This window comes from Agelaius tricolor, unplaced genomic scaffold (assembly GCF_023055355.1).
Source record: "Agelaius tricolor isolate 1412-34295 unplaced genomic scaffold, bAgeTri1.0.p SCAF_3, whole genome shotgun sequence".
In the NCBI taxonomy this organism is placed as follows: domain Eukaryota; kingdom Metazoa; phylum Chordata; class Aves; order Passeriformes; family Icteridae; genus Agelaius; species Agelaius tricolor.
The window spans coordinates 21,854,115-21,877,713 of NW_027269263.1; the positions used below are offsets into that span (position 1 = coordinate 21,854,115).

The 23,599-nt window shown below is 40.0% G+C and overlaps 2 protein-coding genes across 3 annotated transcripts in view; both read right to left on the bottom strand.

Annotated features, from left to right (window-relative positions):
* The window catches only part of UBN2 (ubinuclein 2), a 51,829-nt gene extending 33,424 nt beyond the window's left edge, over positions 1-18,405 (bottom strand). Inside the window, exons 1-3 of one of the 2 annotated variants that reach the window (XM_071423064.1) lie at positions 17,944-18,405; positions 13,750-13,839; positions 7,948-8,049 (exon numbers count right to left, since the gene is read on the bottom strand). In XM_071423064.1, the coding sequence (XP_071279165.1) occupies positions 7,948-8,049; positions 13,750-13,839; positions 17,944-18,363 (612 nt within the window). In that variant the 5' untranslated portion in view covers positions 18,364-18,405. Of the gene's footprint in view, positions 1-7,947; positions 8,050-13,749; positions 13,843-17,943 lie in introns of both variants that reach the window. The other variant, XM_071423063.1, reaches the window with a different exon arrangement.
* Positions 18,406-21,326: 2,921 nt separating this feature from the next.
* Positions 21,327-23,599, bottom strand: part of IFT56 (intraflagellar transport 56) — a 66,547-nt gene continuing 64,274 nt past the window's right edge. The window contains exon 19 of the mRNA XM_071423070.1: positions 21,327-23,543. The gene's annotated coding sequence lies outside the window, so the exon portion shown is untranslated. The remainder of the gene's footprint in view (positions 23,544-23,599) is intronic.

Genomic DNA, 23,599 nt, shown 5'->3' on the forward strand with positions numbered 1-23,599 from the left:
CTGGAAAAAGAGCCTGAACTGGAGTCCTATCCAGGGATTTAATCTGATTAAGTAGTTAGAAACTTCCCTGACTCATCACCTTTTATCTTCCTGGAACACAGAACTTAACAAGCAGTACAGAAAGACAAAATAGGAAAAGTGGTGACAGCATTTATAAAGTACCCTAAGATGATCTGAAAAGCTAGCACAAGAAAGTGAGAGAATCTATTAATGGAACAAAATGAAAGTGAAGTGGCTTAATAGTGGACTTGACATTCATCTTAAAAGACCAGGAGGACCATGCAGAGAAAACTTGAGAGTGGAGGTTGTGTAGGAATTTCAGAGACAATTCATGCTTTTTTCCACAGCTCTCAGAACCAGCTTCATTAAGTGCAAGGCAAATAAAAGCAGAGAAAAGCAATTATTATCCACAGTGCTTAATAGACACAGCAGACATTTCCCATTTGAGCTGAGAGGGTGTGAACTGAATTAGCAAGGGTGGGGCAGAACGATCAAAACTGAAGAACACAGTGGTTGCCAAATTAGAAGGAAAAAGCACACAGGCAAAGCTGGGACCATTATCATAGGAAGCAAAAGCCAACACAGTAAAAACTGAGATGCAGAGCAGTACAGGAAGGCCTAGGTAACACACAAGTAAGGATTAAAGAGAGTTCACAAATGAGGAATCATGAATCACATGAATCACAGCAAATTATCTGGATGATCAACATGCTGTGTGGCACAGATCCACTGGAACAAGGCAACAAGAAAGGCAGAATTCATTTAATATACAGAGTGAATGTATTCCATAATAGTCAACAGGCAAGTAAGATCAGCAAGATGTGGATGTATAACTAAGCAGCTGAGGTTTCAACAGCTTCTGTTTAGGACTATGAATTTAATCAGACCTTCAAAGACCTTTCTGATATTCAGTTCCTCTTAACCCTTGAGTAAGACTATTTTTCTTTAATCAAAATCTGTTTTTACCCTGAACCTACTGAACAGGTATAACTTTTAACTCAATGTTGTATTTTAGACATAGGGGCCTGCAGACCAAGTGTAGCTAGTGCACACCCCCCTTTGAGCTAAGCTTACTATTTTCTAGTGCCCTAAACAGCAAATGAGTATGTTTGCATAAGGTATTAGTAACAGAGATTAAGCTTCATTTTCAAGTGCTTCCAGAACTCTCAGTTAAAGGGAACATGGCTCTTGAAAATTCTAAATATTACTGTTTTCAAGACCTTTGCTTTAAACTAGTTTTTCTGTGTATGAAATCACACAATTTATCTTATGAACAAAAATAAGTTTAAAGCCCTTTACAGTGTTCTGCTCTTCCTTACACATTTCAAGGGCGAGAATCAAAAAATCTCAGACCTACAGAGACAGGATTTGACTGACTCCTGTGAACACAGGTTTGTCCTACAACTGATTATGGAATCATCCTGCAGATAACAAAATAAGACTGATAACTGTCTGACCATCTAAAAAGCAGGTTCATACATAAGTTATTTTAAACTATGGTCCTTGAGCTACATTCCTATGCTTTTAGTGCTATTAATCTAGTTAAATGTTTTGGTATGAAAAATAATTTAGTTTTTTATAAAATAAGTTAACTGGTTTTAACTTCATCACTATACCAAGAACAGTGAATTTTTATGGATTATACCAATTTAGTTCTGAAATCTAGACCCACAGCATTATCTTATATTAATATTGTCTACTCTTGAGTCCAGGTATTTTGACCACAATCCTCAGATATTCTACTGTGATTCTTCTTCTCATTCACCTCCCTTCCAGACAATAACTTCCAAAAGTACTCACCTAAAAAAGTTTTTAAACACTTCTGTACTAAGTCTTAGAAATGAGATTTGGTGCAAACATGTCCAAATGGTTTAACAAACGTAGCTTGCTATTTGTTGTACAACAGATAATACTTACCTAAAAGATAAGCAGGGATAATTTCTGGACCTTGCTTAGTTTATTTTTGAGGTAGGTCTAACCAGCTTGGGGTGGAAGGAACTGTTTCATTGATACTGATCATCAGTAGCCCACTGAATAAAGGCCAAGCTACTGAAATGATGTCAAATACAGCTCCTCCAGTGAAATAGACTAAACATCTACACACTTCACTACACACTTCAGATACTTCAAAAATACAGAGTTGATTGATCTCTATGCTTCTTCAAGATGCAAAGAACTGAAATGCACTCTTTGGCTTTAGCATCCTTTAAGGCTGAGTTTTCAAAAAACTACGTAACTATCTTTCCAAAAACTACAGTATAACAGAACCTACAAGGAAATCTTGAACAAGGTTAAGGGGAAGCAATGCATTGCTTTGCTAATCCAAGGAGACATCAAAAAGCAAGCACAAAGAGCTTTCCTGTGATAAAGAAGGTTTCTCTTCCAAAATGCACAGGTAAATTGGCAGGTTGGTTTGTTTTTCTTTTAACCCTGGAGAAAAGGACAGCTGGCAGAGCACAAAAGAAAAAAAAGTGTAAGAGATAATAAAAGATATAATATCTAGCCCAGGGTAGTCTCATAGGAGTATCCTAGTTTAGTAGTCAAGATATCATAATCCATCAGCCTACCTGAGCACCTTGAGAGAAGTACCAATACACATCTACTCTCCTGTTTTGTTCCCATCTCAACCAACACCTTTTATACCTTTCCACCAGCCATCAGAGCTATGCTATTAGCTTAAGTGACCTTCACTTCACAGAGATTACATTCTTCTCACCTTGAAAACATTTCAGCCAAAGTAACAAAATGTATGACCAGCCATGTGACCACTTTGATCTGTGCAACTCAATTCTTTCAGAGCTTGAGCTCTGACCTGACCCACAATGAAAATCTAGTTCAGTGTTAAATAATTATGTAACATATTCCTTAATCTCTCCAGGTTTAATGTTACAGAACTACGAGAAGGTTCTGCAGAAAAGTTACAATTTCCTTTTCCCCTCATTTAACATGAAGAGCAGATTTTCCACATATGACACTTAAGACAAATGCTCTTATCAAAGATCTGTTATTCTGGCATGTTATAAACCTCCCTTTGTATTACGTTAGTAATCATATTGTTTGTGTATTTTTTGGGAAACACTTAGGTTCACTGTACTGCTTAAACACATTCATCTACTTAAATAGCTGACCCTAGGCTATGTTCTACTCCTCTAGTAGCTCAGATTACTTTGAAAAGTGATTTTGTGCTCTTCAAAAAATTAAGTCTAGCAAAATACAGGATGCTGCTACAACCATTATAATTTCCTTCTCCTACAAATTTAAAGAGTGATACTACACAGGCCAGATACAAGTCTCAGGTGTTTTCAAGAACCTATGCAGGTGCTGAATTTTCAGTTCATTCGGTTTATTCAGTTCATTCCTTCCTAAAGAAGGGTATGCCTTTTTGCAGAAGGAGCACAAAAACATTATTACTGCTTTAACAAACACCAGATGTGTTCTGCAAATTCAACTACCTTTGTTCCTCTAGCCATATTGGTTCTTGTACCTGCTTAGTTCTTGCATCTGTATCTACTGGTTTGATACTCCCCTTTATACCTAGATGTATTTTGGGGTGAGGAGGATAAAAAGCAAAGAATCTCCAAATTGAAGCTTGTCCTTGTACTCACTTGAAGGCACAGATATGTCAGGGGCTAGCTGGCAGGTGTCTCCTGAAGACACGCGGGAAGCGTGCACGGCGCGTTATTAAAGGTGACACCGCACACTCAGCTAAGGGAGCACCATTCCCCAAGCACACAACTTCCAAGCCTGGGCAAAGTGACAATGAACAAGGAAGACAGTACTAATACAAACACACCAATCCAGAGCCAATAAAACACTTGGCAAGTGAACCTCTTAAAAATAGAAGCTTTAATGCACCCTCCTGTATTCAGTGTGGATGAGGTCTGTGACTGAGGTCTACAAAGGCAGCCTTTTCCAGATGAAAAATGCCACAGTGTTCAACTTCTCTCAATACACCATGAAAGTATTTTTAATAATGGAACCTATGGAGTGTTTTTCTGTAAATGCCTCTAACATTTGCAGGTTGATAGCTTGGTTGTTTTGTTAGAATTTTTTAAGAGACAGTCATCTTTTTAAAACAACAACACTCCTTTCCATTGTTAGCATAAAACAAGCTCCTTAGAGTAGGAAGAATGAGAGAACAGTACCAAGCTGGCCTGGAACTACATCTGGCCCATAACCTCACAAAAATGGTAAAAATTTCCATTAAAACACTGAGATGCTATTCCCTGAAGAGATACTGTTCTTGCTGGGAAAAAGTTTCTAAGATATTCAAAAGTTTTGTCCAAGATAACTTACTGATAACCCATTAGCTTCAGGTTTTAGGGGCAAGCCAGGGTAGGAGAGAAGAGGATATTAAATCTATTTAAGTTTGGAGAATACAAGATGAGGACAAATTTATCGTAGAAACACGTGAAAACTGTGTTTCATGACACAGAATTTTTGCAGAGACCAAGCCCTTAAATTATGGAAGGTATTCTAGGGAACCCAGATAGAAACAGAGCAATGCTTTTAACAGTGTGTCCAGAATTACTAAAACCAACACAAAACCTTTGAAAGGTTTTCTTTAAAGATGATCTGAGTTCTTGAGGCAAGATGTAGCTAAGGAAAAAGTAAGATCTTCCTTTTAGCTGAAGCACCTGTTTTGGAGAATGAAAATCCATGTATGAGAAACCATTGATACACTGGTTTTCTCCAGCGACCAGCACCGGACTTTTTACAGCAGTGTTTAGAAGGCTACTATGGAACTATGAATATAACAGACTAGGTCAAATATTTACACAGGGGCCTGGGTGTCTGAAGAGCTGAACTGCCTGCTTCCCACTGCTCTTGGCATTCACATTTAGCTTCAATTCCTGCCAGTATAGCTATCTAGTATCACTGCTTCAAAAGACACTGCTTATAGATTTGTAGGTCAACAGTTCTTTTTCTACATGCATCTACTTGAAACGAGGGAAGTCTTTGGTTTGAATATCCAAGCCTCGTTACCTTCAAGTAAGAGAAAACAGCATACACTTTCATTAACACTATGCATTACTTTAAATTCCCTCTTCTGTATAGCATAACAGAAAGCTCAGAAAGCACTGTGTTCCCTTGCAGTCTCTACCTATATAAAGCTTACATTGCCAGGAAAACATTCAACCAACCAAATAATCAGAGGTCATCACAAGAGCAAGTAATCAACCTGATCTGGCTGGACATGAATGTGTGTGCAGGAAAAATAGAGTGGGTGAAAAATTCTACAGGAATTCCACTTCATAAAGAATGTAGTTCTGGGCAGCTTACACTACAGCAAAACCTATTTTCAACATCAAAGCAGTGGAAACACTGAGGAGGGGCAGCTTTCTTCACAGGTTATGAACATTTTGCATAGGTCTATTAAGATAAGCAAAGATTAGGACTTGCCATCAGGCTAACCCCTATAGAGGGGTTAGAAACAACAGTAAGTCACTTGTGATTTTCTTTTTTTACTGGAATTATCACAATCCACTGACTACAGTCAAAATGCTCAACTCAAGAATAGCTGCTTGCATAGATTTCCTGCTTGCCTGCAAATGCATTTACCTCAAAATCTGTTTTTAAAAGGAAAGTATCTCTGAAGCTATGGAATAAATCTGTTTCGGTGCCAAAGAGCTCAGAATTTCTTTCACAACTATGATAAAAAAAAGGACTAAAATTCTGAGGAAGCTTTCAAATTTTTTTTCTGGGATAGAGACAAGCTAATCCTGGAGCAATTAAAGAGGCACTCATATTCACTTTTCAAGTGTTTGTCCCCAGGATATTATAGCTTTTTATGTGTAAGAAAGTGTGTCTTCTAAGAAGTAGTCCAGGGCCTGGCTCTAACACATCTCAGGGTACACAACAATTTCATAGCTGGCCATACAAAAGATGAGCATGCCAGACATGTAGATTTTCTTTCTGAACACTTCTTTCTGAACACTTGTATCCAAGGCAGAATGATGGAATTAGAGGTTTTGTTGAACTTCAACTCCTACATTGCAGAACCCTTAAGCTCTGCAACAACAACATGGACTGCAGCTGGCCCACTATATTTTTTCTTCTTTTCTATATAAAAATGGGGACAAAAGCAAAACAAAGATGGTTTCTCACTAGTCTGTATTCGTAAGGCAGACATGAGGCATAATGATTTATTGAGGAGAGCAATCTTTAGAGAATACACCATTTCTCCCCAATAGCTTCCACAGCTAGCACACGATGCAACCATCTGGTTCTCCAACAACTGCCTTTTGTACATTTTGCAAGGACTCTGGCAAGAGACAGAAGTAAATGCTCCTGCAAATCTACCAGACCTGCTGCTGGTATCACCACCAGTGCTGGAAGGAGGCACAGTATGCTAAGTATTAATACACCAGACTCGTACTTTGACAGAGACCTGTGCTGTGAGTACCGCCAGTGTTCCAAATCTCCCATCAGATCTGTGATAGGTCACAGTAAATCCAGGAAAACCTAGCTAGAACTTGGGCTGGGTAACATTAAATTTAAAAGCGAAGATGATGAACTTAAGCAACAGTGAGAAACCAGATTAACCTATAGGCTCAAGTGGTTTCTCAGCAGAAATGAAGCACATCTGTTCCTTCCAAGCTGGAGAGCTGAATCTGACCTTTGGAAAAGACATATGAAGGCTTAGACCCCAATACTGTTCCAGCAGTACAACCAGAAGTTGTGGGATAATGATAAAACAGCTTAATATTGGCAGGTTCAAGTTTCTAGACAATGAAAAATGACTAACAAGTTACAATAAGCACTTTACAGCAAGCTCTCTCCACACAGCTTCAGACCTGCTTCAAAAACTACCAATGCACACAGATAAGCTCAGCCTGCTATGCACTGTGGTTTACTGCTCAATTTCTGCTGAAAAAGTTATCAGCTCTGCAGACACTTTCTGTGCACCTCACACAGGTCATAGGATCACCCATTGCAACATCTATGTGCTAGAAACTTCACAGCTCAGTTTACAGTTCTTTTCTGTAAAGTTTTTGAATTTAAAGGAAGGCTTGACATAATGTATGCTAAGCAATGCACTTATGTGCTTTTCTTACTCTTTTCTCTCAACTCCTTTTCATAATCTTTCCTCTCCCACTCAATTCTAGCCCACTCCTTCTCACAGCAGATCACTGCTGTTTTGTCCAGTGTCACTCAGCACTGGAGGAAACTGAAGGCTGGCAAGTGACAGCTCTTACTTTTGGTTTTTTCTACTTGACTAAACTGTACACATACTTCTTTCTGACATTTAATAAGGAAGAATTATAGGAGGTTTCTGAGCTTTTAGATAATCCACTTTTTTCCCCAGGCTTTTTTCTCATTTTTGTAATTTCATATATCACCTCCAAGATTATCTTCAAATGCCCTCTTCTAAACCTTCTGATATCCCTGATACTGCCTGCACCAAACTAATACCTTTTTCTTTTACTTGAAGATGTGTTTTCATGTCTAAAAAATATTCAGACAAAGTAAGCAGTAATATCCTGCTGTTTAACCTGTTTTGTCTCAAATTTTTCAGACATATTCAATGTTTAGAATAACCATCCTCTTTTTACTGGTTTTTAAGAGGAGAATAGCTTCATGATCTAAAGCAGGAAATCTAATGCCAGTAACCCACTAATAATCCTTTACTTTCCTCAGTAACTAGAGAGCTAGTACAAGAAACTAGACAGAGCAAGTGTCCTTTCAGTCAACAGTAAATGAAGCACATAAAAAAATTTTGATTTCTAAAGCTAGAAAATTATTTGATCTAGGAATAGCTTTCTTAATTTTTTGGTGCATAATATCTTGAGTAAGACTACAAATACAGTAATTCACCAGTCTCCCAAAGTAGTATGGCCTTTGCATTCACAACAGGTACAAAGTATTTTCCCTTACCTTTGCTCTGTATTGAAAAGATAAAGCACTGCCTCATGGTTTCCTGCTGCTATGGTGAAGGTTACTTACCGCTTCAGAGTTATCAATGAAAGGGTCCGTCTCGTCGTAGCCGTAACCAATGTCGATCAGATCCTGCAGGCGATCTTTCCGATGCTTGTGGGGCTTGCCACCCTGAAGACAAAGCAAGTGTTACACCACTTAGGAAACATGAAAGCAGCGTTCTAAAGCCTACAAAGCATAAGGCGTTGGAGGAATAGTCATTCAAGGAATTAGCAGTTTTGCTTTCTTGAATGCTTCCTTGAAGATGGTCTAGATGGCTGATGAAAACTTCCACACAGATGCATTCTGGCAAATGTGCCTCACCAGAATCACCCCTGAAAGGCAGCCACTAGCTACCTTTTTCTGCAAGACCAAAATCTTCCTCACATTTCTTATTTAGAGAGGTTTTCCTGTCCTATGTATATTGTATATAGTGACTGAACTGCTAATGATAGAAGGGTTGGGATAATTTAGAAAGTGTTAAGTTTTTCAGTGTCATATTACAGTGTCATTACAAGGAAAAATAATGATAGCCTAGAGTTCATTAAAGTGTTTCCCTACACAAGATGGATTAATTCTCTATTACACATAAAAAGTTGAGTTTTAAAAAACATAAAATGTTACTTGAGTATTAAAACCAGAAGCTGCATCACAAACTATGGATGGATTAACTTAGCTCCAGGAGCTAGTAAAATTAAAATTAATCTGCAAGTATTCTTTTCATGTGGAAATTTCATTGTTAAGTCAAATAAAGACTCACAGCTAGCTCAAATATTCAGGAAATCTAAACTTAAAAACTTAAGGTTACACAAAAATCTTCTTAGGATATAAGGCCTATTATCTTGCTCACATATATTGTCAAAATAATCAATAAAGGTCTTAAAAGATCAAATTCACAAAAAAGCACTCCCTTCATTTAAATGGTAACTCCCATGAATTCAAGACTTGCTTCTGAAACTTCTCTGCCTGCACCCTACAGCTCTGAGCACTCTTAGAGCAAGTCAGTCTTTCTAGGTGTGACATCCAAATATCACAGTCCATTGGTTACTATGAGAATGCAGCCACTGCCCAAACGTGGTTTCACCCCTGCACGTTTATGAGTGGTGTAAGCGTCTCACCTCCATTTTAACTAGATTTTGAGAACATGCAAGTTTGTCACAAAGTAAAGCATGTGCTCTTGCAAGTAAACAGTGTATCTCTCACATATACTTAAATAAACAAATGCAATGGTTCTAGGAGAAAAACCTCAAAAGTAAGTTCAGCTTTTAATTCACATTTCCAAACTACATTCCAAGCTAAGTATTCCTATCATCTCCTAAAATTGCTCATCTGGAAAAACACCTGAATGACTGCACAGTTCCAAAACATGCAGTACTTTTTTTTTTTAAAAAGAAAGTTTACATTAGATAGATGAGAGAAGAAAAAGTAACTCAGAAAAAGGCAGCACTTAAGAATTCTGATTAAACTCCAGTGCAAAAGCTTATATAATTCATGATTCTGACTCAGGTGCCAGCAGGCTAAGAATGCTTCCTAAACCATACCTCACCTGTACTGAACTCACTAATGTGTAATGCAATCCATCTCTGTACTACATAGATCTTGCTAGTAACTATCAACATTCTTGTTTGCAAGTCTAAAATCTTTTTGCAGCAATGGTTATCCTATGATTCTATGATTTCAGTATAATAAAGGGCAATAAAAAAATTTAAATTTCCAATACATTCTGACTGTCAGAAAACCAGATATAGAACAAAGTAGCAACAAAAAAAAGTCTTAAAATAGCTGAATGAACAAAAGCAGTCTTAAAATACAACCTGCATTCAGACATATGAAAATCTCTGAACCACTGTGTGCATAATTAAGAGATTTTCCTTCAGGCCTGGCTCTACCCAGTTCTGTTTAAGGATCTGTGTTGAGATTTCATATGATCAAGATGTTAAGGACGCAAGAGTGCAGCAGAAGAATGAAGGGATTATCTGTGTCAGTGTCCACCATGCAGCACTTCAGGGAACTTTTATGACTGCAGCTTTCCTCCAATCTTTTTGTCTTAGAACATAAGTAGTCACAATACTAGAGCAAATTAAGGTGCCTGGCTCCTGAAGCTGCAAATACTACTCATACAAGTATTCAGAAAAGCCAAAGATGACTTTAAGATATTAACTGTGTCATTAAACCTTGCATTTAAATAAACTTTGCCCAACAGGGCTAGAAGGTAGGTGGTAAATAAAATACCAATACCTGAAGAATCTTGAAGAGAAGAATTTATAAACCAGTAAACCTGGTCTTTAAGGTGGATACACTAATAAAAGCTATAAACAAAAGAACCAGCAGGCACAAGAATATACAGAGCAGGAAGAAATGCTGGTAGAAGAAAGCATTTCAAATGCTTTAGAAGTGTTTCAAACATCTTTAAAAACAAGAAACTCTCACTAGATAAGGAAGGTCCACTAAAACTGATGTCTGATCTACAACTAGGAAAGAAAAGGTAAGAATAGGTATCTCATTTTGGCAAAAGTGATCAGCAAAATTATTATGGAATATGCATTCATTCCTTTAGAAGCAACAGAGCAGGTGAAGAGTTGGGAAGGACGGGGTCTAAGATGACAATTTACTGAGGAAAGTAAAGGAAAAAGAAAACAACTGAAGAATCACTAAAGACCTTACAGTTGCCCTGAATTTAGTATGATAAATAGGCAGTTAAATTCAGCATCAATAGAGCAAGGTAAGCCACATAATGTAAGTACAACCTAAGCAAAAAACCTAAAAAAACAAACAGCATGCTGCAAATTTGTTATGCTGCTCAGGAACCACTGGAGTTGCAAGGCACAGTTCAGACATTTGCTTAATCAAGAATGATCAAAAAAATGAGTTGGGACTTATAAAAAAAAAAAATGGAACAGAGAACCAAACCAGAAGTCATCATTATAACACTGAAGTATCAGGACATCATACCATTAATATCCTTTCATTTAAAAAAAAAAACAATTAGAACAAAAAAGAGAACAGTAAGCCAACAAGGATGTTTAAAGATAAAAAACACCACTTCCATATAATAACAATGTTAAGACACTACAGCTGGAGAACTAAAGGGCTGGATTTAGATGATAACATCAAAATCACATGCAATGTGCAGAAGAACTGGAAGTGTTTCTCTGTTTCTTACAATACAGAAACTATGGAGCGCTACAAGATCTCATCAGGTTTAAACACAGCATGTTTTTATAGGACAGTCACCATGATACTCCAGTGCTGTGGAACACAGAAATACGGTCACAACCTGGTAGATTTCTGGCAGAAAGCTTTAAAAAGATTAAACATGTGACCTTTGGCTTTGAGAGAAATTAAGATACAACACAGGCTGCCAGACAGGCACAGTGCAGTAATATCAATGAACACTTGCTCTATTATACTTTCAAGTATGAGATTCCACTAGTGTCAGAGACTAGGCTACCATCCATTAGATGGATCTTCATTTTGATCCAAGAAAAGCTCTTACATATGTACAATACTGTCCAAGGTTCAGTATGTGTTCACAACAGTGTTTGATTTTATCTAGAGAGTAACAGCAATCAAAACAATGAAAATGGGAACCCTTCAGAGCAGATTTCTCAAGCTGATGTTTAGTATGTGCACAATTACAGGAGAGTTCTGAATAATCAGGTAAAAAATGGTACTTCATGCATTTTGTTTTACAAAAAGACACTTTTTCATAGGCTTTTCTTAGTATCTGCAAAATATATCAAACAATGTACTGATTTGGTTATGAGTACAGCAATTTATCTAAAAAGAAGTAAAAAGTCTTCAAGGCAGACTGCTTTTCATGCATCAGATTTTCCAGAAGTACTGTCACATGTTATGATTAAAACCAATGTTTGACTCCTTTTTAAACAGATATCTTAGATAAGTAATACCTAATTAGAGGAGGATACAGCATTTCTGCAAACCTGAAAAAAACCCTTTATTTTTTTCTTATACAACCACTGATTTCATTTACAGTAAAGCACTGTTAAGGAGTGTTACAGTGTAACTCCAGCTCAGAAGAGTATCCTGCAGCTAGTCATTCACTTGAGGAGAATGGGAATCTACTACATGGGATCCCTGCTCCAACTGAAGCTATGCAGTGAATGTCTCACCACAAGAGGCAGAAGATGGCTGGATGCTGTCAGAACATGAGCAATTGTACTGGGTCAGCGTTCAGAGATACAATTCCTCTAAGCATGGATGGCAAGAAGAGACTGATGGCTCTTACATTGGAAGAGAAAGGACAGGGAGTTTCTAACACAAGGAATCTTAATCCCTCATCACCCTTCATGCTTAGTGGTTCTAACCTAGTAAGTGCTTCTTTATATAGAGGACATTCCCTTTCAAGGGGTTGGAAGGGACAAAAGGCAAGTCAGAGAATGAAAGGCAAGGAATCAGAAGTACAAGTAGTAATGAAGATGCAAGTGTACCACAAATTTAAACTGTTGAAAATTGTAATTTTTTGTTACCTACTGCTTTCTAATGGTTAAAAGCACCTATTCATCCCTTTCTGTGACTACTGAACACTGAACCATGGTTTTCTTAAGTCTAATAAAATGTTTTGTCCATATATGTACAGGTTCAGCTTTGATGGATGCATAAACATATATGTAAAATTAGATTACTTCCACTAACACTCCCTCCTACATACATTGCTTTACATACTTCCATTGACTTTCATCAACTGTAGTTAAGCAACTTGTTTCAGACATTATAAAATCCTTACCACTTTAATAACAGAAATGAGTTTTCTAAAAAAGTGTGACTGAAACATTTTCCTCTCACATTCAAAAAATTATTTATAATTCAAATTAAAACAGCATTTTGGAACAGCCTTCTCAATTCATATTGGGTTCTCTCAATCTCTCCAAAAGATGAGAATAATTCTTTTCAGTTTAAGAGCTGATTTTGTTACGTATCACAGCTAGCATGCCTTGAAGTAGTAATTACTTCGACAGACTATATAGACTGAGCACTTAGAAAAATCTGCCTTTGCCAGAAAAAAAAATCCAAGTAAGTCAGACAAAAAAGATTTTAATATGTATATTAATAGCAAAAGATACAAATGACTGCTCTTGTTTCCCTTCTTTATTACTGAGGTGTTCCATTCGTAATCCAGAATATCAACATGCCTCAGCACGATGATGAGCTCTGATTGCCAGCTCAGACTTAATCACCCAACCCTACCCATATGAATTCTTAAAGACCTGTTTGGGTGTGGTTTTTGTCAACATTTTCTGATTTCTACCTTCATTTACTAGTGAAAGGCTCTTTATGTTGCTAGCTAGTGTTGTTCAAGTCACTCACATTACACTTTGCAGAGCCAGTAGAGTATCTTCAGGCAGTTGGCAGCTACCAGACATTTATCGAGCAATGATTTACTATTTAACAAATAACTTCCTATGGAAACATTCCAAACTAGTCAGGACATCAAGATTCATCAGTATTTAGCCCAAAGAGAAGACCTGTTCAATAATACACAACAGCATTAGATAAAAATTTTTTCCTCCAGCACAGTGTAGAGCATGAATATTGACCTGCATCTATTACCAAGATTACCAAGATTATTCTTTTCCAAGAATAGCTTCACAAGCTATAACATCTATAGACAAATCTATTTAGCAGACTTGTCTGATAAGCTTGTGGCAGCTTCAAGGTACTTAAATGAAATACTGTGAGACAGTCATGGCTGAAACTACAGAAGTCATTTGACACTACATTAGCAACCTTATTCAGGAAAAAAAAACACACCAACATTATCTGTTATCACTATTAAATATTTGTATTTTTTAACAAAGTGCAGTAACTCACGTATTTTGCCTCAAACTTCTTGGCAAGCATTTCTACTTCATGTCGCTCACGTTGTTCATCATTATACGGATCCTCTAAATGAACTGATTTCTTCTGAAAAATGCAAAAGTTACACATTCATTCCATAAGAAACAGAGTGCATCTCCAAACCTATTAAATGCCAGAAAACAATGCTCTGATGACTAAGTAGTCAGAATTTATACTTAATCTCTAAAAATCACTTAGATCTTTGAATTACCATCTAGCTACTTTTCTTCTGATGACAACAAAAGCAGAAGAATTAAGATACTCAGATTTGTATTTTCCCAAGCATTCCACAACAACCTCAACTCTAAGTCTAAGCATAAGAGAAAATTATTATTTTTTTAGAAAAAATTCTCTCTAATCACAACTCCTTTTTACCTCCTTCTTCCACTCACTGGCCCCTCTAACAGCTGTTGTGATTCTTCTAGCTATAACAGACAGGATGTACATGATGTGTTAACCAGGAAGGAAGCAGCCAGAAGACTAAAAAGCTCAGTAAATTATAACCATAATTAATGTAAGTCTTTTATCTAAAGAAAAAAATTACAGTGCAAGAGTTAATTCAGTAATAGTAACTATGTTAGCCACAAAAGATTTAACATTCCAGCTATACATACAAGGAGGGAGTAGCCCCTTACTTTTTGGTGTTTTTTAGAAAAGAGGTTTTCACTGAGACAAAGTCAATGAACAGAGTATACACAGTGCTTTTGTTTTTTTTTAATAAGTGATGGCAGAAAAACAGGGCTGCCCTCCTTCAAATTGGAGTTCACATAAATACAGTAATTGCCAGAAGGAGGAAGGTACTAGGATGCTAAAATATGGTGGAATGGAATTCCATTTTGCAGAACTTTATGGATGGCAACTGATTTTACTGCATATGGACTACTCACCAATGAATTAATGAGGATTTATGAAGAATAAAAAAAACAAGTTAAGAAAAGCAAGATCTTTCCTCCATGGTTTAAGAAGCCAGAATATTGACTAAATGGTGAGCAAACCAGCTCATTAGCATCAAGACCAATGTAATGAGGAAGGTAAGCTAAGCAAAACTGCAAACACCACATAATTACAATACATTTTCCAGACTGAGTATTTGGAGAAAAAATTAATAGAGGCTATAGTTACTCCTAAAACAAATTAAAGCCACTTACTTATTTCCTGCAGGCATAATTAAATATAAAATACTGCTCAATTCATGAAACATCATTTCCTCTACTTTTAGCTGGGAAAAGGTATTCCTCATCTTCTGCTAGGCATATGTGGCTTTTTTCTAACTGTGAAAGGAGACAAGGTTGAGCCTAAAGTTCAATGAAACTTAGTACTTAAGTGTTAACTTGCCTCTCTCCATCACACACTCAAAGCTGACTAGCAATTTATTTAGTTAAGCAGTACTGAAAACTGAAATTCAAGCAAATTTTAGTTTTGAGTGTTTCTAAGGGATGGATGGCTCTTGAACTAAGACATTACTACTTCAGCACCTTTGGAGCCTGTTCAACAGAAGCCAACTTGAGCTTCTGACTCATCCACTTTGACTTGGGTTTTACGTACCAAGCCTCAGTCACCCCAAAAGAAATGGGAGCGCACTTTCACTCCTGCCAGTATTTAAGAGGCAAATAAACCCTTCAACCACACCAACTTATTACTCACATTCAAAACTTTACATAATTCCTCCCAGAAGATGAACTCCACAAACAACCCTATCAAAGGATGTTCTCTTTATCAAGGCAAAAAAGGACAAGGACAGCCCAAGTTTTTAAAATAAACATTTCCACTAGCTTCTGATTCAGCATAGGAACCTAAATTTGGAATTAAAAAAAGACAGAAGTTGCATGGCCAAATCAGTTTTGGGATTCTCTATCACTTCATTATTATATAACTACTACTATCATGGCCTATTAAAGCCATATTTGAAGTTATGCCTATGCACCAGTGCTTGCCTTCCTTTGGAGAGCTTTTCTTGGTTGCTACAGTTCCTACAAGAATACTACAAGATAGAAAGAGAAGCTCCTGACTTTGTAAAGTTAAATTTTAATGGGAAATGTTATAAAAAAGTTGAGCAACTTTTTATAGGGGAGGAATCAACAATAGCTTCAAGAAAACCAAATCAATTTTCACCCTTACAAAAAATTTGCATAGTAAAGTATCTGAACTGTTAATTTTAAATTGAAACATTATTAAAACAACAAATTTTGAAATCTAAAACTCCATTTAAAACCACAAAATTAACTCCCAACTAGTAACTACCTACTTTGAAAAAGCAAATTTCAAGATTTTAAATCTTCCCTAATATTAGAGTAGCTTTTCCAGGTTCTACCATATAACAAGCAAGAAATTAAACTGACGGGCCAAGTATACATCAGGTTTTAAACATGAGTAAAAGTTCAGAATCACTTTAAAAGGATCCTAGTTTATGACACTGTTTTCATAGTAAATCAGCTGATTATTCCACAACCCAGTAACAGAAGTGCCATTATGATCCATTCATTTTAATTTGGACTCTAAGGAGCTGAAAAATACACAAAGTTTCTTATAAAGCATTACTATCACCATCTCTACCATAAAAGCAGTTTCTGATCCCAGCTGTACCAAAATCCCCTAAATAAATGCTCTCCCACCCCCAGAAGACATGGAATTTGCATCAGAACTACATGAGAAAGAGCCCGTTTTCCCTGAGTATGTGATTAGGATACTGGCAACCTTCAGAATAAGAGGCAGTTATGGAACTGGGAACTGCCAAAGGGAAAAGTCAGCCTTCAAGTACTGAACCACTTCTAAACACTAACACAATTTTCACCTTCACAGAACTGCTCAGAAAGATTGCACTTCAGAGAGCAGCATGATTATGCTACACTAATTCTGAGGAGTCATAACTGGCACTGTTTGCCCACAACAGCTGTAGGACAGGATGAACAGAAGGAACCTTTTAACTTGCATGACAAGATCTGAGGGATTAAAATCAGTCACTGATTTTTCTGCCTTCCACACTTGAACACAATCCAATGTGTATATATTCCTCCTACAGCAGAAAAAGTGAGCAGCTTGCTAAGTATAGCTACAGCACCGTCATCTCCTAGAAACACTTTGGTGCAGAAGAAAAGTTTTAACCATATTCAAGTTTGTCCTGTATGTAAAAATCCCATGGCAGTATCTGTACTGGTATTTGATACTTGCTTTTATCACCAGATCTACCACAACCTTCTAAGTAGTAGTTACTTGCCCTCTGCCTTTTCCAGTAAGAGACAAGCTTTCTCTAAAACTGTGCACTGGATTAAAGAGAAGCCATAACTATTTAAATCAAGTACAACTTCACTCAACTAAGTACAATTAAGAATGAGCAGCTCAAGCGTAACCAGCTTAAGGACATGTGTCTCTCCTTCCCACTTGGAACAGTGGGCCCTGTTGATTGGCTAACACTGCTTGCTTCCTAAAGTCTGCAGAAGCTTTATCCTTAAAAAAACAAAGTAGTTCAAGTATCAAACACTTTCTGCTTGAGAGGAACAAGAAAGGAAGAACACTTTAGTTTTCTTCCTTGAATTAAGTTCTCAACACTTACAGGTGTGGTTACCAGTTCAATATTAACTCTCATTTATCCCTGTCTCCTTCAAGACTACAAGAACTCCTCTCCAAGTCTGCTAATGATCACTTCCCTGCTTCTCGAGGCTTATAGCAGAGCCGGGCTTTCTTTATTTACCTGCACACAGCCTAGGGACAACCCGGAATACAGACCGGCGTGGTCAGAGTTTCGTTCAGCTGCCGGTAAAGGGATCCCAGGAAGGGAGGATGCAACACCTCTCGGGGTAGGGAAGGGGAGCGGCAGGGAGGTAAGCCGGGGTAAGCGGGACACAAGACAGTGGCGCTTCTCCGCCTCAGCCAGCAGAAGAAGCCAGGAGCCCTTGGCCAGCTCAGGGACAAGTGGGAAGCCTCCCCTTCCCCCCACGGGCACGGGCACAGGCGCAGCCTCAGCACCAGGAGGAGCGCGCAGCGACGGCAAGGCAGCCGGACTTCCCTCCAGGACGCCGCCCCTCCCGCCGCACCGGGACCACCCCCGAGCAGCAAGGGGTAACCGGTAACACCATCGGCAAGGCCGGGGCCGCCGGCAGCCGAGAGGAGGAGGAGGAGGAAGCGCGGCCGTGCCGGCGGGAGGGGAGGGAAGAAGGGGAAGTCCCGTACCCGCGAGTCCCCGCACAGCAGCAGCTCCGGGTAGCTGAACTCCACGCAGCCCTCCTCGGTGGGGTCCTTCAGCACCACCTCCAGGCGGACCGTCTGGCGGAGCGGGAGCGCCTCCCGCGGCGGCGGCGGCTCCTGCCGCCCGCTCTGGCGCGGCGGTGGCGGCAGCGGCGGTGGCTCGGGCCGTGGGGGCTCCCGCTGCGGCGGCTGCTCGGGCCGGCCGGGGTCGCGGGGCGGCTCCGGGCGGGCAGCGCTGTCGCCGGGCGGCTCGTGCGGCGGCGGCTCCGGCGGTGGCGCCTCACGGCCCGCCGGAGGTGGCTCCGGGTCGCGGCCCGCCGGCTCTCGCTCCAGCGCCGGGCTCTCGCCCTCGCGGCGCCGCACGGGTGACAGGCTAATGAACGGCACCCGGCGCGGCTCCGCCATCCTCCGCCACCCCCCCCCCACCCGCCGTCCGCCGGCCCCCGCCTCACACGTTCGGTGACACCGCTCTCCGCGCTCCCTCCCACCGGCCCCGGCTCCTCCCTCTCCCTCCTCCCCGCTCCGCCGCCCGGTCGGAGCTACCCCTACGTTCTCCTCGCCGCCCCCGCCATCTTGGCGCCCCCCCACATAAATAGAGCAGCCCCGCAGCCCGCGCAGGCGCAGCCGGGCCCGCGTCGCTGCTGTTATTGCTCAGCTTCCCCCGGACGTCAGCGCGGCCGCCACCGCCCACACGCCGCGGGCGCCGGGCCCGCCCCCGGTTGCCGGGGCGATGCGCACGCCGGGCCCGCTGCCGCCGCCTGCAGCCGCGGGGGCTGCGCAGCGTTCATCCTCCTGGGGCACCGGGCCTGCTGAGGGGAAGGTCCGCTGAGGTCCCCAAAGTCGGCGGCTGCGGGTCAATCACCAGAGAAAAGCTACCCGTGCGGGGAGAGCGGCGTTCCCAGCCAGAACGGCGCGGACGTGCCGTGTCTCGGTAGCATCAGCCCACGCTGAGTGGAACAGTTGAGGACATCGGGGTTTTACAAAACCATGCCGTATGGCAGGGTTGATCGCACCTTGTTCCTACAGAAGAGCAGCCGCTGCCCGGGGTGCCGGTCTGCCCTCCGCGGCACGGAGCTTGTTCAGTGGCCATGCCTGGTCTGGAGGGCACCCGCTCTGACTGCAGGGAGCAGTTGTGGCTTGTTGGGAAAGAGCTGCGAGAGGCAGAGAGAGAGAGGGGACGACGCGAGGAAGGCAGGGTTTGAGCAGCAGCGAGACTTCCCTCATGAGCAGGAGCTGCCTGCAAATACTGCAAGTGTTACAGTCTGTCACCACCTACTTTGACAGACTGATGGCTGGTATTTCCAGATGGAGGTATGCCATCAAGGCAATGTGAAGTTTCAGGAAGCTTATGAACATCATGAGTATTGTATCCTCTAGCTGCATTGGAGCAGAGAAAAAGACATTACCATTTTGGGGGCATTTTTTAGTCTTAGAAATACTAGGTAGGAGTGGGTCTATTCTCTTTTTAAAAAATGTACTCATGCAAAGCAGGCAATTTACATCTATTATTTTGCATAATGATAACAGACTATTCTGTGCATCACATTACTCCACTTTTCAAACTACATCCATCACTGTGCTTGATGTTTTCCTGTCATTGCATAGGAAGCCTTTTGACTTGACTTTTTAATTTCATCTAGACTCCAGAGAAGATCCGTGACACTAGAACAATATTACTGAAAGTTATAACATCAATAACGGGGAATGGAGGGCATTCCAGAATACTGCTTGCAGCAGCAATTCAGTGCAATGACTGACCCGATCTGAGAAATGTAAACTTTCCTTTTGAGGCTTGAAACTTTGTTGAGCTTTATAGTCTAAGGGACTTGTTTTATCTTAAAGCCTTGCATGTTGTGGTGCAACTAGCAAGCTTAGTAGAGGTGGATGTATTTCTCAAATATGTTTTGGCTTTCAGCATCATAACAACATGATTTGGTAGTTGCACTTGTTCTCTGTTGAGAATTTCATACAGCTATCAGCTGATGCACAAAATAGGAAATGTATTTCTGGATTCAAACTGTGTGAGCAGCCCTAAGCTCCAGACCTCTGGACCCTGCCAGGAAGATTCTGATTCTCATCAAAGTTTCTGTGTAATCTGTGCCATTAAATCCTGTGATGGTAAAAACGGGCCTTTCCTCAGAAAAAGAGCAGTTTATTGCATATCAAACAGAAATCTTATGTGGAAGTCACAGGCTCTTCTGCAGCTCTGCTGAACTCTTTTTTCAATTACCAGATGGGTGACTAGACCTTGAAATAAATACAAGAATACAACAGGTAGTTTCTTGACAGATAATACTGGGATATATCCATGGAAAGTGATAAACTATGTATTTTAAGTGTCCAATGTAAAACTCCATTCAGTCTTTCAGTCTCCTAAGATATAGGGGACTATATTCAGAAGTAATCAATGTAGGGCATGCCAGAATAAAATCAGTTTTATGAGTACCTGAATCCAGTGCTTCATATTGTCTTGTAGTGTAGATAGAAGGAAGACCAGTGTAGAGTAGACCCGGAACTACATCTTGGTCAGATTTTTAACATGCTTTTAAAGTAGGGGAAAAAAAAAGCTGGAAAGGAACAATCATCATTTAACCCATAGCAGGGTTACAGAGAAAACCAGAAGTAGTTCTTGGAAATAGTTTCAGGTGGCCATTTGTTCTGAGATTGTAGACCTTGATATTTAGAAGCAGCCTTTCACATCTAAGGTTACTATGAAATAGTAATTCATATGGCCCCTTTTCTCCTAGGATTTTAATTAGACAAGTAAACCCTCTATTTCTGTATTATCTGATCTCTAAGCATCTTAGAGTGCACATACCATTTTTATATGGCTTAGTATTTGTTTATGCAACTGGACAAACAGTAGTTCTGGATCTTTGCATTTAAAGTGAAGTCACTAAAGACAGTTTGCCCTGTGTATCTGAACTAAATCAAAAAGAACCTTGGCAGCAGAGCCAAGCATAGTAGTTACTGGAATATGTTAATGTTACATTTGGTCTGACATACTAGAACCATTTGGAAAAGAAAACAACCAAATTCACTAGATCATAACCTCAAGGAATTTGGTTTTAAATACACCATAAGAGTTCCAGGCTTGTACCATTTCAAACACATTCAGTAGGAGTCAGATTTGTAATTTATCCATACTTTTTATTCTGTTTTCCTACCTGTTTTGTTCTTTGTCATTAAGCTTCATCTCAGGTACCGTCTGTACATAGTATAATGTGCTGCCCTTGTCAGTGCAACACCAAATTTAACAGGTATCGTTTTAAAAAGTAACTAGAGATGTGCTGCCAGTTACTTTGCTTTCTCTCAGGATATGGCCATGTTAAATAGTCCAACATTGAATACAGATTCCTTCCCTTTGTATGTTATATGAAGGACACAGAGAGGCACATTAAGAGTTTAAAAAAATTTAACAACTACACAAAGAGAGGTGATACTGAAACAGCTTTTTATTTCACTGGTGAAAACCAGTATGAGTAGATCAGACAAAATGGATGCTTGGAACTACAGATGCTACAGCCACATCAATGAGCAGCAGTTTGTTGACCTGACTTAGTTTCAAATACAGAAAACAACAGAGACAGACCAGCAAACTGCAGAGGTCTCTACTTTGGTGCAGGTTGGATCCTCCTGCTCTGCTTTGGACTGGCTTCCCTGTCTGCAGCACTCTCATGTTTTTGGGCTGTGTTGGTTGTGGTAGAGCTGTACAGAGCTGTACCCTGTTTCATTACAGACCAGTGGTCACTGTTCTCCTGGACCTCATGGAAGCCATTTTCTGGCTTCCTCTGGGCTGGACACCCCACAGCAGCAGGCCCAGGGTCACACCAGAAAGCAGAGCTGTCCTTATCATCAATTATATCTGTCTCCAAGGAGCTTGTTTTCAGCTTCAAAGGCTATTACTACATAATAAGCTTAGGTGGCATGGGATGGCAGTTTGTTCTCTCCTTTCCTTAAGGTGAGCACTGGGAGCTACATTAGAGGTAACAGCTGTAGTGGCAGCCAGCTCATAACAGTGGCAGTCACATCTCCACTGCTCAAAAGTCTCCAAGACAGAGAGAGAATATCCTCATTTACCATGAGCTGCTTCCTCACTATATCCTTGATTTCTTATGGTCCAACCACACATCTTGTTGATCCTTGTGGTCCTTTCACTGGAACTGCTGCCACAGCAGCTGCAGATTCTATTTCTGTGTCAGGAGATGATACAGCCTGCAGGTTGGTTGGTGTTTATGTAGCTTTTACTAGAACTGCTGCTGCATCACAAGAATCCACTGCACCAACAATATGGTTGCTGGTTTACTGTTTAATGAGGATTTCTAAACTCTAAGTGTGGGTTTTTTTTTAATTTCTCTTTTCTCTTACAGCTTTACTAAGTTGCTCTCTGCTAGACCCAGAATCAAGAAATAAACCACTTGCTTTTTTTCCAAAATGAAACACCAATGCCTTTCATACCATTCAGAAAACTGATTTATCTGCAGGATCCCGCCCCCTCATATTTTTATTATTGTTGTTCTTTTAAGTAAAAATACTGTTTCCAGAAGAATATACCTCTAGCTTTCTTTCCTCAGGAATGTGTATTTAAGAGCTGTTATCAGCAGCACTGCCACATCCTTGAGAAGTCTGAAGTACACTTTTCAGTGAGGTAAACTGTTTGGAAGGACTGTAGGCAGGTAGAGAAATGCCAAATTCACTCTAGGAAGGCTGTGTGCATTAGCTTCAGGTAATTAGGATCTCCTTTGATGGGGCAGTAGTATTAATTTGTCACAATTTCAAGGCAGAGGAACTGTGATAATGAACTTTATCCCATATGTTTTTATTTGCTCCCTGTGAATTGCTCAAGCCCCACTTACTGGAGAATTTGAGCCCAAGAGACACTGAACTCCTCTCCAGAGCTTTAAGAAATGCTTTGAACAAATTGACAAAAATGCAAGGTTTCAATGGCAGTAGGAAGTTTTAAAAATGGTAACAATTTTTATGCAACAAGTAGTTACTGCTCCTCTAACTGGAAGCACAGCACTTTTTACCCCTAGAAGTGGATTTAGGTGCATCTTTTGTTCACTTGCTGAGATGAGGAGTGGTCTTCCAACACCATGTTTTGTGCCAGAACAACATAAATAGCATGACTGTGTATCTCAGAGGTAGCTGATGGGAAAAAAAATGTTGGCTTTTATCTCACTTAAGCTAGAAATCAGGGCAAGTCATTAAGTGAAAGAAGTCAAGGGATTTACAGGAAGGGATGTGTCATGGTAGTGTGAGTTCCTCAACCAAAGGTGAGGGTGTTATCATCCCTGCTGTTCAGAAGAATTTTCTCAATGAGAAATTTAAAGCTGACACAAGTTCTGAATGACTGGTGATTTTTATGGCCTACAGAACATTGTAACATTCTTTAAGCTAATGCATAGGATAAGACTGTTGACTTAGAGAAACTTCAGAGAAAATTCAAAGCCTCAGGAGCTTCATTTAGATGGAGTTGCAAGTTAGGAAGAAAAAGCAGAGAGAGAAAAAGGAAAGAAGAATTGCATCCTTGTCAAGGAAGAGCAAGCTGCTTGGAGAAGTTGTTGTGGGAACATCTTTTGAGCCTGGAGAGAAGATGAAATATTAAGACATTAAACATCAGCTCTTAAGTAGGTGCATT